This window comes from Durio zibethinus, chromosome 5 (assembly GCF_047325235.1).
Source record: "Durio zibethinus cultivar Kanyao isolate XHJ-2024 chromosome 5, ASM4732523v1, whole genome shotgun sequence".
Classification (NCBI taxonomy): Eukaryota; Viridiplantae; Streptophyta; class Magnoliopsida; order Malvales; family Malvaceae; genus Durio; species Durio zibethinus.
In genome coordinates this window covers 3,807,572-3,823,133 of record NC_143166.1, presented here as the reverse complement: position 1 = coordinate 3,823,133, position 15,562 = coordinate 3,807,572, and the positions used below count along the sequence as shown (strand labels likewise).

General features: G+C 31.7%; 2 protein-coding genes across 2 annotated transcripts; one reads left to right on the top strand and one right to left on the bottom strand.

The window, feature by feature from the left end:
• Window positions 1-7,492: 7,492 nt before the first annotated feature.
• LOC111282259 (uncharacterized) lies at window positions 7,493-9,978 on the top strand. Its single transcript, XM_022870266.2, has 2 exons — window positions 7,493-7,701; window positions 9,467-9,978. The coding sequence occupies exons 1-2, from the start codon at window positions 7,573-7,575 to the stop codon at window positions 9,767-9,769; spliced, it is 432 nt and encodes a 143-aa protein (XP_022726001.2). The 5' UTR covers window positions 7,493-7,572; the 3' UTR covers window positions 9,770-9,978.
• A 372-nt stretch (window positions 9,979-10,350) lies between these two features.
• LOC111282111 (uncharacterized) lies at window positions 10,351-11,817 on the bottom strand. Its single transcript, XM_022870061.2, has one exon. It carries the CDS (start codon window positions 11,517-11,519, stop codon window positions 10,410-10,412), a length of 1,110 nt encoding a protein of 369 aa, XP_022725796.2. The 5' UTR covers window positions 11,520-11,817; the 3' UTR covers window positions 10,351-10,409.
• Between the last annotated feature and the right edge of the window lie 3,745 nt (window positions 11,818-15,562).

Below are 15,562 nucleotides of genomic sequence, written 5' to 3'. Positions count from 1 at the left end.
AAGAAACAATGACTTATACGCCATTCGATTCTCCTGATTTTCTGGATCTTCTTAAGATACGTTTTGTGTTTTTTTTTTGTTTTTTTATTTGAATAAGGACAATTTTATTAGTTTATACTTCCATGTAATAGTTATCCCATTGGTTCTTTTATTTTAATTGTCAGCATTCAAGTATTATTTTTTAAAAACTCATGATAAAATAAGTGTAAAAAAATTGAATATATAAGATTTTTAATGATTCGTTCTTAATGAGAAAGCTACATTTACTTCGCAATTATTGTAAAATTTTTTATTATAACAAAAGAGATATTACAAGCTTAATAATAAATCCTTAAACGGAGTATAATAATTAGGATGATCATGTTATATGTGTAAAATATTCAAAATATTTTTATTTAATATTATTACATATAATATAAAATATTAAGTTTTTAAAGCAGGGGTCAAGGTATTAATTAGGCTGTACACAACTTAAAAATCCTTCTCTTAGGAGACATCAACCCGCTTCCTTATTTGTTAGTAGTACTGTTTGTGTCAGGCGAGACACCCTAGAGGGACCCTATTTAAGCAAATCTTAGAATGGTTAATTTGCTGATCTTTTTTTATTATGGGATCTCCAACATCATTAAGCTTTTGAATCTACTAAGCTAACGTGAAGCATCTTCTACATTTGTTTTATATGGAAAAGACATGAAACATATATAGTCATGGGTTTTGGATGGGAGAGATGGTGATCAAAGATACATTAGGTAACTAAAAGATGAAACTTATAATCTAAAATCTAGCTAGGATTGAAGTAGACCCTACAGTGTCTTAGGTTGACTTTATGTTGTTGGTTGCTACTTGCAGACATGCCGAAAATGGGTTTTGTTGAATATTAAAACTGCTTAATGATGATTCCTATAAACTCGCAAGGCGACAGCTTTGAAACACTTTCTATTTCTGCAAATGTCTTTACCTTTTCTTGGCAAATAGTAATTATCAATCGTCCATCCATAAGTTGTCTTTTCTCCAATTCCTCTGTACCTATTGACATATATAGATTTGTTGCGGTTTCCTTATTGCTGTCTCATGTGTAGTTATCAACATTGAGAGCTAGCAAAAATTATAGAAAAGAAAAAAAGAAAATGAAGTGGCTATAATGTGTATAGTTTAAGGTCGAACTGACAGCGAATGTGAGGTTTGAAGCAAGAGGCTATTGATTTGACAAAGGCTTTGCATGGAATTCAACACCCCAACGAAGGTTACCAGCCCAGCCACAAGCCCTTTTTAATAAGCTTGAATTCTTCAACCAGAGATGATTAAAACTGCGAGATGCATGTTGTCCCCAGGTGCGATTTCTCTCTGATCTTATTCAGTTGTACTACAAATGCATACAATTTTTTTTTGTCTCTTTGATTATTTGTATTCCTGGAAAAATTCTTGCTCCAATATGATTGCTCTAATGTTAAATATTTACTACTTTTTATTCTTTGTGGTCCAAGAATCACCAAGTTCTTTTCATACAAAGTCTCCCGAGGTACCGGCTGATATGGATACTATTTCTTTTCATAAAAATTTTGAAACAAAATGTTATACTAGTATTAATAATATAGCTGTCAGTACTACAGTGGAAATAAGTACCAAATTATACAGTAAATTTGGTGCGGCTCTGGTTTGGTGGGACTCTTTAATAAAATGTTCTGATTGTGAGATCAATATATTTTAATCCCATGTTTAATGCAAAAGCGAAGCATATTAGGTCGGAAGCCAACTGATCAGAGATGATCTAAGCCTTCTGTTAATTACTCTTACACTAATATATTTATTTTAACAAAAAGATTGCATTTTGAAAATAAAAAAAAAATTAATATTTGAATTTTAAATTTATTAGATATTATTTTTTAAGATGATTGAATAATTTAACTGAACTAAATTTTAAGTGTCTCAAACCCCGTTATGCTTGATGAAGTGTTTGTTCTAAAAATTTATATGTTAAACGGATGGAAGACTGGTAGCTAAAGGATTCCCCATATCTGCTAGGCTTCAAGACTTACAAAATTAGCGAAGTTCGAACAAGTGAAAGGCACACCGCATGCTTTCCAAGCTCCAAAAAGAATTAAGTGTTTCTCGGTAAATGAAATATGTTTCCTATCCAAAAAAGGGTTTGTGATGATCATCAATTAGTACTTCATCAACATGTTGGCTATCCATTTTCCTTTGGATCTTTGCCAATTCCATCCAGTTTTTTAAGTTGATTAATGTCAAAATAAATAAATAAATAAATAATATATAAATATATCTATTAAATTCTGACAACTGAACGAAGAAGAAGGATCTTCCTCAAATAATATTCTAATCATCCAATGTTATGAGTTTATTTCCCTTTCCAACTGAAGCTTTTGAGAGTTTTCAAAAAACAGTGATGATGATGATGGTAAAAATAAGCTCGCCCTCTAATGATTTTAAACAATTCAAAATTAACTCTATTTTCCAAAAGGGGAAAAATTAGACCAAAAAAACTCTTCCAATTCTCACTTCAGTTCACAAACTGACAAACATAGGAGTTTTCAATAGGACAAAAAATTTTCCAAATTTTCAAAAGGAAAACAGTGATAATAAAATTGTTAATAAAGTCTGCTAGGGAGAATAACCATTAAAAAAAACAAAAAAGGACAAGACAAAAAAGAAGAAGGGTCTTGCAAAATAATTTTTATTTGGGTTTATGTTTGATTATTCTGTGTCAAAGTAGCAGCTAGCTGCATCCCATGTTCTTGGTGGTTAAAACCTCATGCACCCGTTAGTCAAAGCTCTTCATCACGTGTCAAATATTGTAGCAGATATACACAACAGAATCAATGTAATTAATTTATTCTTTTCTTTTCTTTTCTTTAATTTCTTTTATGCTCCAACAAACAAATGGTACAGCATCAATTCTTTTCCTGTGACGTGCCTTGTACATTTAAATTAAATAAAGAAATATTTTACCCTTCACTATTTCTCTATATAATATGGTTCAAAACCTTATCCCATAACAAGCTAACTTCATAGTTTAAAACTTGGTCTCTTTGTTCTTCGGGGCTTATTTTAGGTATATCTTCTTCTTCTTAATCATCTAGATTTATGTTTGTTTATTAAAATTTACAATTATCGCAAGTTTCTTCTTTGAATGTTGTTTTCACCATATTGGTTTTATGATGGCAGTTCAAACTTCAACCCTAGATCGTAAGGAGTATAATTAGATGATAAGATATGTTGATGGTTATTGATGATCGGGTGAGTGAATTCCATGCTATACTTGTCAAGTGAGCAGTCTTTTGCGGATTAACCTGTTTTTCATTGTCTGTTCGACCTGAACATTGCACATATAGTTAGGACTGATATCATGGAAACCCTAATTGAAAATTGAATAAACTGGATTAGTCCAAATATTCCCATAACTTCTTCAATAACAATCTCAATTCTCTAGAAAATGGCTAACAGCTGATTGTTTTGATTTGATTCTCGATATTATGATTTATTTAGGCATAAAATCATGGTGATTCTGGTATCCACTTTCTCCTTCAATTTTGTATTATAACCTTCAAGGCATATAAATCCTGTTGGTTTATATATAACTTAATTTTGATTACTGCATCTCGGTAATTGCCATATGGGAATTAGGAAGTAAACGGAAAGTAGCAGCTGCTATAGAGGCCATTTTGTTTGGTCTAAAATATGAATCTAATTTTTTTTCCCATTTACCTGTTAGAAATTGTGCATGTTTGCTTTTATTTTGAAGCACTCCGATTTATAAAATAAGTAAACCTAACAAAAGCATCCCATATATATAAATATATATATATATATCCTAATCCATCAAAAGTGAGATTTATTTGTAGATTGTAGATATATCATTAGTTAACATGTCTTCTATGAAATTACAACGAAATAGGTTAACAGCAATTATGTGATTTGTTAATAGAGTATTAAATTTTTAATTTAAGAAATTATGGTTCAATTATTGGTAATTTCAAATAAAAAATTTAGGTCAAGAAATTAAAGAAACGACACAATAATATCGATGATATATAGAAATTAGAAAGTAACATACATGCTATACTTTGACGTAGATGCACAATAGATACATATATTTATGTAGATTGTTGCCATTGATCATCACTCTAGGGTTTCTTTTAGCAAATGAAAGGACTTGGTTTAATTATTTAATTATTTCTTGAGATTGTAGAAGATATTTACTCCTATTAGATTGAGAAAATATCATCATGACTTTAATTGAGAAAGTGGATCGAACTTGTGATTTTGTAACATGGCTGTAACAGCTTCTTGATTTTTAATAAAATCTTATATTTACTTTACAAAAAAAAAAATCACTTACTTAAGAGGGTTTTTTTTTTTTTTTTTTTTTTAGAAAAAAAAAAAAGCTTGGTTATAATAATTTCTTCTGATTCGTTGGGTGGCTGTTGGCAAGGTGGGAGAATAAAGGTGTGTTCGACATTTGATTTGATCACCTACTTCTTAGGCATTGCATCCACAATGGATGTGATTTTTTGTTTTTTTTTTCATTTTTTACCAACAATGACCCACCAATATTGAGTTTAGACTTTGATATCACAATTTATGATAACTGCCCAGTGATTTATTTGGAATCTTTTTGAAAAAGGTGAAAAAAAAATTGAATTGTCAAATGGTGCAGATCCGACATGGAAGGACTTCTTTCTAGAAAGATATACAACATGAGTAAAACTCAGTTAAAGGTAACATTAAAGATATATTTATATTTAATTTAGATGGATGGTGAGAGGGGAAAGATTTAGATGAGGTTTACGAAGTTTTATATTAAAAATGATTAAATAAAAATTAAAACTAAAAATTAAAATTTATAAATTAAAGGGTCAATGTATAAATTTTGAATAAAAAATTTAATAAATTTTGATTTATTTTGTAGATGGGTTTTTTTAATAAAAAATTTGATCGAATTTTTATCATTAAATACATATCGATAAAATTTGAATTATAAATAATATTTTTAATATTTTTACATATTATTAATCTTTATATTAAACTCTATCAATTTATCAATTTAGATTTTTTATTAAAATTTTTATTAAATCATTTTTAATAAGTAACTTTATAAATTTCACTTAAAAATTTAATCTAAATGTTGTTTGATTAAAAAAATTCTCGTCACATCAAAATTGCTGTATTACTATGAAAATCTTTCTAATTATTCATCCAAGTAAAACCTTGAAATCCTTGAAATCTTCTTTCTTATTTTCAATTGTGTCACCAGCACAAGTACCCAAATTTCACGTTAATTTCCCTAAAAACTGAGGCCTTATATATATGTATGTATGTAAATATATATATATATATATATATTGATGGAAGAAATAAAATTAATGCTAACTATAAGAGAAATTTTGAGGTCGAAACTGACAACGAAAGTGAGGTATAGGCAAGGGACTGTACATTTGACGAAGGCATTTGCATGGAATTTAACATCCCAAGACATAAATCTAGCTAGCTGTTTCAAAGGATTAAATTGAAAAATCTCTTCCAATCCAAGGTATGTTCTCTCAATTCAATACTCTCATACTGAGATGTCTTTTTTGTGATAAAAATTTGTTTTTAATTTTGTCAATTTATATGAATATATCAGTGTTCTTAGATGGTTATAAATATATGGTAGTGATTACTTCAAACAAAAAAAAAAAAAAATATATATATATATGCATGTAAGACGGATATTGTTAATAATTATCATACAAAAAAAATTTATATTTTTATAACTTTAATACCTATGTAAATTGCTGCAAAATGTATTGTGTACAACACTTATTATAGCATAAAATCTTTTAAGCTAAAAAGGGGTTTTTATACAACAAAACATAAATTATTGGCAATATTTGTATATATTTTTGGTTCAAAGTGTAATTTACTAATTTGTAATAACCTATTGGAGCATATATAATACTTTTAACGTTGCAAAGAAGATATGTCTTAAAATCTCATACGTTTTTAGATTTTACACTTGCTCAGTCTCATTCACCGAGCATGCTATAATTTTCTGCATGGTATAAAAATATATTTTTATGTTTTATTGTATTGCAGTAATTTTAAGCGTTTTGCTTTCGTAAATGTGAATCACAATAAGTTAAAAGGGGTCCACTTTTTTATGTCACATGAACATTCAATGTTTAGATTAGAATATTTGTCACGTGAACATCTATGTAACTGAAATTTATATCATATGGATATTTATATAAATGTTTTAGTTGTGTCACATGAATATTCATGTTATTGTAAATAACGAAATAAATGAATTTAAAATATTTTTTAGAATATATGAATCCAAAATTAGAATTTAAATATTGCGAATAAAAGGAAATAGCATATGGGTCATTAATATTGTCTGATGGAATTTACTCAAAAAAAGCGTTATACTTTCATTAATTTCTCAAAATATCCTTTATTCTTCGCTTTGTTGTATTCAAATGAACTCTTAAAATATTACTTTTATTTTACATGAAATTTGTTAAAAACAATTATAACTATCACGGCAACATCTACATGATGTTATGTCTGTGACATCAACATCTATGTGACCAAATATTAAAATTCATAGCGGATTGATGTTTACAAGGCTTGTGCCATGGCCTATATGGCATGTGCATGTCATATTAACATCTATAGACTTTAAAGTCCTTATTTTGTCACATATATGACGTGCAACATTGATAAGGCAAAGATAACCACGTATGTGCTAATATAATAAAAATTTTTTTTAACATTTCCATTCATATAAAGGGTTAATTAAATAATAATAGTATTTAAAAGATTTAATGGGATATAATTAAAGATAGAACTTATTTTAAAATTTTGAGAAAGTGCAAAAAAAAAAAAATATTTTAGTGTGATAATAAAAACCCAATTACTCCAATTATCCAAGAAAGATAGCAATATTCAAATGCATTATAAATAAAAATTTGGATTAGAGATTCAATGTGTCAATTTGAGACAGTCATATGGAGGGATTATAAATTATATTTATTAATTTTTTATTATCAATTTTAGTTATTATTATTTTTTTATATTTAAAAATGACAAATTTTAACTTGACACAAGCCAAATCATTGAAATAATAATAATTTACGAAGCAACTACACTTTATGATTCGAATAAAAAATCATCTGAACTTTGAATTTTGATCGAATGATAACCTTTGTCACTTGCCCATAAGGGTTTAAAAGATACTCATGAATTACTTCAAGTTTGGCTTGAGTTGGTTTTTGAAGTCAAACTTGAGTTCAATTATTTTTCGAGCCAAACTGTAGTAAAAAAAAAAGTTAAATCAAGCTCGAGCCTCGAGTTTTTAATTGGGCCGAGAAAAGCTAGCTCCTTCCAGCCGCGCAATCTGTCCAGCCCATTTTGTTTTTGAAAGGCCCACGGTGGCCTCACCTAAATAAATTTTGCCAAACGTCACATTTTTCGCCACCATGTGCATCTTTGACTCAATACTTCATAGTAGACTCTAGATCAAAGCCGAAGTGACGACGGTGCTCCTCCGCCAGTAGGACATACTAAAGACAGATGGCAGCCTCGAACTTGAAGACGATGAGAAGCCCTCTTACCCCTGCAGTAGAAAAAGGACCCTTACAAACCATCAAAAGATCAGTTATGGTTGCTAGAAAGATAAAGACGGCTATTGTTCCTCTTCAGGTTTGTTGCTCAGAAACGTTTGCTTTAAATCTATTGACGTTTTAGCTACTAGCTAAATGGAGAGGAACAGAGTTCAAATATAAAAATAAAAGTGAAAAACTTTAGTTTAAATTGAAGATCTTTCTAAATATCCAGTTTCTAGGCTGATGGTCAATGACTCAATGCACCCCCTCCTTTTTTTCTAACCCTTTTTATACTTACAATTTAATGAAGTTATTAGGACAGAAATGTGATCATTGATGGGTTTTGGCTAGAATTCACATTTGCCTAGTTACAATTGTCTGTTGCTTTCTTTAGTTATGAATCCAAGTTCGTGAAATCATTGTATAACCATTTTCTTATGGGTTAATTGGATGCTTTAGATCTAAAGTGGTAGCTGAACCAATTAGGATTGACTTGCTATATATATATATATATATATATATATATATATATATATTGGGTTATGACTAGTTAGTCAGAATCTTCTCATCTTAGATTGCATTTCCTTTGAAAATTAGGAATGTCTTTGTCATCTATGAAATGAGTTTAATGTTTCTGTCTTATTCACTGTAGCGTCTATTCATCTGTCTATCAGTCTCATAATTATTCGAAGCTTGATGTTGTATGTTACATGAAGCTTAAAACATGATTGTTGTGTCTAATAACCAAGATGGCTATAGTCAAAGATGCGTTATGTGGCATATGGGATATCATATTGTAGATGAATAAAATTAGCCGAAAATTTTCAAAAATTATGGTTATCAGTAATTGTTGTGGGTCGATCACAATTTAAAGTTGACAGCTACTTTGTTTAAGTATTTGATGCTCATAATATGGTGTGACCTGCAAATATCACATTGAAGGTGAGCCTGTATGATGTCAGAAACTACTATTTGGATTGGCATTTTCAGTGTTCTGGTTTCTTGTTTGAATCTGTGCTCAATGAATTCCAGTTCTTTTGATCTCCTTATTCGTCATCATTTCTATTTTCATGTTTCTTTCAATTTTTCTGTTGAAGAAATTGGTTGGGCTTATGCTTGTGAACACTAGAAAGGGGGAGATATCAGTATATTTTGTCTAATTTGAATGGTCATCTTGATAAGTGGTGGATCATACGAAATGTGTATTTACTCATCTTAAAGTTTTACTGCAAAATCTGTCTATTAACAGCATTATGGCTTCTTTTCTTCTATAAATTTTCTTTGGGAAGCTATTAACTTTGGTTTGAGAAGTGTAGCGACAAAGGGATGTCATATGCTTAGATAAATTACTTAGAGAACTTGTAAATTTTACAGAGTGCAGTTGATGGACTATTTTTGTGGTTGATTTCGGATATTTGTTTCTCAATGCATACATGTTATTGCTGTTGATCGTTTCTATAATTGATTACGGTATGCCTGAATTCTCAGCTATAAACATATGATAAAAAATATTGAATTTGACAGTTTTGTAAGGTTTTTACAACTATTGAGAGCTGCTGAAAATTAACATTACTTTACTTTATTCAGTCAAAAAATCCAGGTTTGTTGATAGGTTTCGGCCAATGTAGGTAAGTTTTAGAACTTCTAAAGTTGTTGCTGAATGCAGACTTGAGAATTCTGCTTGGATTCAAGTTTTGGAGAACTAGAGTGAATCTTGTGAAATCATTTTCTTCTAACTTATCTGGAAAATACTAAAAGATAACTAACAGCATGCATTTGGCATAAGGGAAAAGGGAAAGATCTACATCTAGTTCTTGACATCAGTTGGACACACCTCCAAACACATTCTGTCTCTTTTGCAGGTGAAGTGTGAGATAGGACATAAATCATTGACAACAAAATATTTGGCTGTTTCTCGAAGAGATATGATGCAGTGTTTAACCGCTGAAGTTCTTGGTCTTACCCTTCTTCCAAAACCAGCCGAAGCTCGTCTTAGTAGACCCAAAGTGAGGAAAAAGATCATGGAGAAGCTTCAGGAGCTTAGGGAGAAGGTTGGGCTAGCTAAGCCAAAAACTGAGAATGGGATGGAGTCTCCAACAAAACCGTCACCAAAGGAGAAAAAATCTCCAACTTTGCCACTGCCACCTCCAGAAGGCACAGTTTGACCATTGGTGGAAGCAATAGCAACCCTTAAGAATATCCCTTCTTCAAATGATGCTTTGTGATGTTCTCAGTAACAGGTTCGTTCATGTTGTCAATTTACTTAAGCTAATCTAGAAGTAAAATGTCACTTAATACATTGAAATTATGGGTCATTACATGAAGAGTAGCCCTTAACGCCTGATTGAATGAAAGACATTTCCTGGAAAATAAATGAATGTGTATGCGGCTAGTCCAGCTCCAGCAGTACCAAACGAGAATTTCGGATTTTTGTGATGGAAAATTTGGCGCTGGGCGCGATGTATATACAAAGTTTGAACCATCAAACAAAACCCAACTTCATTTCTGTCCACGGTTCGTTCAAAACATGAAAGGAATTAGTACAGCCAGGGAGACTGAACCCAGATTTGGATTTCACTACATTCGAGGTAAGATGCAATTAAATTTATTATATCATTAATTAAATTTAAATATTAATTTTAATAAAATTTATTTGATATAAAATTTTTATTTAATCGTAATTATAATAATTTTTTTAATTATAATTATAATAATTATTATTATTATTTTTAATCTCATTGAAATATAAGCCTTGAAACTCTCGTACATATACGAATAACAAAATTACAAGAGAGAGGCAAGCAGTTAATTGGTTTTTTTGTCCATGTTTTTAACAAGCTGCCTCATTTGAAACCTCCAAAATGAGAAATAAGCCAAACCAAACCCAACCAAAACAAAAACCCAAACATGTTCCCCACTACTCTCTTTCTCAGACCTCACCTCCACGATCTCAAACCTCTCCCTTCCTTCCCCTTTCCCCATTATACCCTCCAGGACATGCCCATATAACACATACACCCTACCTTCCTCCCCCACTACAACCGAGGTAGCAAAGCCTTCCACATCAAGGGCAGTTTCGTCATACACCACACCTTCCCCCCAACTATCATCGCTCTTCAAAAACCACAGCTTTTGCGTGGAAACAACCAGAACGACGCCGTCTCTCCGTATCGCAATTCCATCTGGCATGACCAAATCCTTGTTCAGCAAAACTAACCTGGCTCTCCCATCGTCCGCATCGACCTTAAACATCTTGCCCGTATTGGATTGTACCACCAATAAATAACCCTTGCTGACGTAAGCGATTCCGTTGAGCCCGCAATCGTTAAACGGGTGGTTTTGATCCATAACAGAAGGGTAACGGCTAAATAACGGAGATCTAGAAAAGATCGATGCCTCTCCATTTTCGTTGACTTTCCAGATGAAGTTCCCGACCGAATTAGTGACATAGGCGTTGCCTTTGAAGTCGACAGCAACGTCGTTCGCGACGTCCCGCCTGCGACTGGTGGAGGAGAAGGAGGAATCGGGGTCGGAGGGGAGGAGGGAGAGGAAGAGGCGGCGGCGGGTGCGGAGATCGTAGGCGACGAGGGCGTCGAAAGGAGGGAGAGGCGAAATGGAGTGGAGGCAAGCGAGGAGGCGTTTTTTGATGGAATCAACTGCGAGGCCTACAACGGTGACGTTTTCTGGAAGGGTTGGGTCGGAAATTAGAGTTTCGACAACGCCTGCATCAGAAACGGAGTGGATTGTACGCTGGTTTAGAGAGCCCACGATGAAGTGCTGGGCAGATGGGTCCCAGGCCATGCCTTCTGGGTAGAGGTTTTGCCATCGGAAATTGATGACGTGGGTCTTTCCGGCGACTACGCCTATCAAAACGATGATGATTAGAAAAATAAAGGTGGTTTTGAAGGGAGACATGATGGGTGGATTTTTTAGTGGAGCTAACAAAGAACAGTGTCTTAGTTACAAAAAGGAGCTGGAGTTTTCAAGCGAACCGATCAATTTAACCTTTTTCTATTGTTTTTTCTTATGGTTTTATTAGTAATTTCCTGTCGGAAAAGTTTCTCATTTTCCGAATCTGGTGTTCCATGATCTCATTATTCAGCAATTTCACTTTCAATTTCATGGTGTGCCGAACAAATTTCATGGTATTTTTCTATCATTATAATATTATAATTTGGGTTAATACGAGCTCAGATTCTTTACGATCTTGGATTGAAAAAGCTCGAGTTATTAATGTTAATGATCAAATCCAAATAAATTAGTTCATAATTGTACTTGTTTTTTTTAGGTCAATAGTTAATAATTATATGGTTGAGCAAATTTTTTCGCATTTTGATCAATTTTACTTGTTTTGTTTTTTAATTTTTTTTATGGAAAAAATTCACTAAAAAGCCTGAAACCATGCAAATCAAGCAAGAGGGATTATCTTCTAACCACATTACTTCATCAAATAAAGATAAAAACATGGGTTTTTTTTTTTTTTGAATTTATAAAAGCATGTGTAATTGACAATGAATTAGTACAATATTTCATTTCCTTTAACTAAAGACCAAAAAGTTAAATGCAAATACAAGTCAAAGAACTGATTCATGCAAAATGTATCCCACTAAAATACAACTTCAACCCATTCGAACCTACTTTATTTTTAATGCGAATGGACTGTCCTTTACGAAATTGATTTCCTTGTATCTGCTTTATCAGAATTGCATGTTTGGTGGTTGTGTTTTTGTTTCATTACACCTAAAATGTGAAACATGAGTCAACTAAATGGTTATTTTCTGCCCACTAAACATCACTACCCAAAAGCCCATTCATCTGTGATCAAACACATTGGGCTTGCAATTGCTATCAGCCCTTATTTTTCCTTTAATATTTTCACGTGGACAACACACACTTTTACAGCCTATATCTCATCTCTCAAACGGAGTTGTTAGTGCCAAGTTTAAAGTTGAGGGACCAAATCTTGAAATTATAAGAAAGAAAGTGGTTAAAAACAAAGATAAGAAATGTTTTTTATATTTATATTCTGACGTTCAAATCAAATTTTGGTTATGAAAAATAGAAAAAAAAAAAAGTAAAAAAGTAAGAGATAACAAATTAAATAAATAATATTTGAATGATTTTATTTACAGATAAAATGTAAGAAACTCATAGGATAAGTTGATACTGTGATCAAATTGATGTAATACTATATATCATATCAGTTTAACATATCAAATTGACTCAAAAATTAAAAATACTCATGATTATTTGCTAATAATTTATAATAAAGAAATGATCAGTTTGCCTTTGGATCAAAAAATATTTCTAACTAAAGCCAATTAGAAGCCAAATTAAAACTGGTTTGCCTTCAGGTAATAAGATCAAAATTTTGGAATGATCGCAGTTTAAGTCTTAATTAAAATTTTGGGCTGGGTCTTATATGTGATTGATCATAAATAAAATTGATGAAACTGATAAAAAAACTTATGGATCATCAGTGAATTTGACTCAAGTATTTTAAATGCTGTATTAAAAAAGGTCCAAAAGCAATGCTTGGGAGTTAAAATTAATTTTGTATCAGTAGGGAAGTTGACCAGCTTGTGCCTAGAAAAAGGGTGGAAGGTGCTTTAAGAAAATGGGACGGTGGCCTTTCTCACCAACAAATAACAATCTCTTCCGTTGGAGATTCCATTTTTCCAACTTCTTGTCCCCTCCTTTTCCTTGCCTTTCTTCACGATTAAGTCCACCTACCCCAGTCCTCTTCTCACTAGATTAATATACAAATTCTACGTAGGTTAGGTTTCAGTTCAAAGTAAATATATTACCCAACAAAATTCTGTCTCAATTTACCTTGATGAGAAATTGTTTTACATTTTTTTATGACGTGATCCGGAAGGCAAGGCTCTTTTGAGTGACCCATCCCTTCTTGCCAACTCCAAGGAACTAGCACAGTATCTCAATGTCATGACCTCTTGTTTAAAGCAGAGATTCTCATAAAAGGAACTGAACAATGTACTCTCAAATTCGTCATTGCTATAAAAAGTTTTACATATCAAATTCTATTTCACAAACCGAATTCATAAACCAAAAGTCCTAATTACTAATTAACATGTTCTTCTTTGCATAAATCAAGGAAGAGGTGATGATCAATCTACTCCTCCCTGTCACTTCAAGTGGTTTATTTCTAAGTTCTTGGTCTTTAGGTGTTAGTTATGATTGAAATGTAAGTCACCAATTATAAATCTCGAAATTTTTGTATCTTAAGAAATGATATAGTACAGTTTATTAAGACCTTCAAAGCCAATAAGCATCTTATCGTAAAACGCATTGGATTTCTGATTTCATATTTCAAAAATTGCTGCCAAATTCCTGATATTTTATCCTCAAAGCAAAAAAAAAAAAAAGAGACGTACGATGGGTTTTTTTAAATCTTATCCTGTTTGTTGCAGTTTTCCGGTTGCCTATCCTTTTGTCCCGTTTGTCATCTGTTTTTGTTTGTTTGATCAGTTTGTCCCATTAGACCATTCCTTCAAACGTCCCACGAGTCTTTAACTCAGGCATTATCATAGTGTTCTTATTGACATTAGGGAAGCAAAACAAAAAAAAGAAAGAAAACCTCTCGAAGAATAACCAATAATGAAAAGAGGATGCCAACAAACACAAAAGTGGAAAGAGAGATTGAGAAAATTAGAAGAAATAATGGGATTTTTTTTTTCACAAGAAGAAGCTGGGCAAAGGAAGAATCCTTAGCTATAATGAATGGCAATGGAACATGACATCATGAGTAGTGTAAAGGGTGTAAGGTTTCCTACCCTTTGAATTGGGGGGCTGAGAATGGCTTAGTCCGAGCTGTGTGTGACCACCATCCACCATACATGTCCATCACCTGCCCATGGAATTTTTGTATTTTTCCTGATAAAAAGGAGTAGTCTCCTGGGGATAGTGACAACTGTTTGTTTGATTTTATGGTATTCCATGAGCATTTGTTCAAAAGTGAAGCAACTGAATTACGATTATATATTAAATTGACAGCCATCTCTCACCCATCATGCTTACCGATTGTGACCTAATGTGTACATATTTCAACTGGCAAAGAATCGAACGACTTTTTTTCCTGCAATATTTGATGTAATTTTTAAGATTAAATCATACAAAATTCCAGTCCCACAAAATTCATATGCAGTCCCAAGACCTAAAATGGACTCTTGACCTCTTTCAACTTTGGATTCAAAGTTCATTTTCAATTTTTTTTCCAAAAAAAGAAAAGAAAATCTTCCTTAGAAATAGAAGAAATAACACAAATTATAAAGAAATCCCACCTCAAATCACTTATATGCCCATGATTTTCATGCATTTTTATTAACATTTTTGCATGCTAGCTCGCACTTGATCATGTTTAATTTATTGGTTTGATTGGTATCCCACATATTTATATCTATCAAACTTCAATTATTAGACATTTCTTTTTGATCCATTAATCATGTGCGTGCAACATGGCGCATTCCAAATTAGACTTTCTGATTATCCAATAAATGTTAAAGTGTGACCTGCAAAGTTGACTTTTCTTCAACTGTATAGGCTGTACACGAAATCCTCTCTTTTTATATACCAAAGAAACATGCATGTGCAAGGAAAATTCTCTTTATAGATATTTAATTTGGTCCAGACTCAGATTAATTAGATTTGATTCAAATAAAACTCATATTTATTTATTTATTTATTATTATTTTTTAGTTTATTTGATATTAATTTTGTTTTAATTATTATTATTTTTATATATGATTTTTGTTCTAGAAGAAATTTTTTTGTCATAAATCTGAGGGTCGATAGAGTTTAAATTGGATTCAAATATTAAATCTCAATCTCATATGGAATTAAGATTGATTAGAAACTTTTTTAATCAATCCCTATAAATAGATGTTAGAACACAGAATAGAGGGACAAAGAACACACAGAGAGCAACGAAAAACAAAAAG

Excerpts from the sequence above, each read along its gene's own strand:
- LOC111282259 (XM_022870266.2), top strand. The coding sequence starts at position 7,573 with ATGGCAGCCTCGAACTTGAAGACGATGAGAAGCCCTCTTACCCCTGCA. Across the intron at positions 7,702-9,466 it reads CGGCTATTGTTCCTCTTCAG|GTGAAGTGTGAGATAGGACA; the intron begins GTTTGTTGCTCA and ends TCTCTTTTGCAG.
- LOC111282111 (XM_022870061.2), bottom strand. The coding sequence starts at position 11,519 with ATGTCTCCCTTCAAAACCACCTTTATTTTTCTAATCATCATCGTTTTG.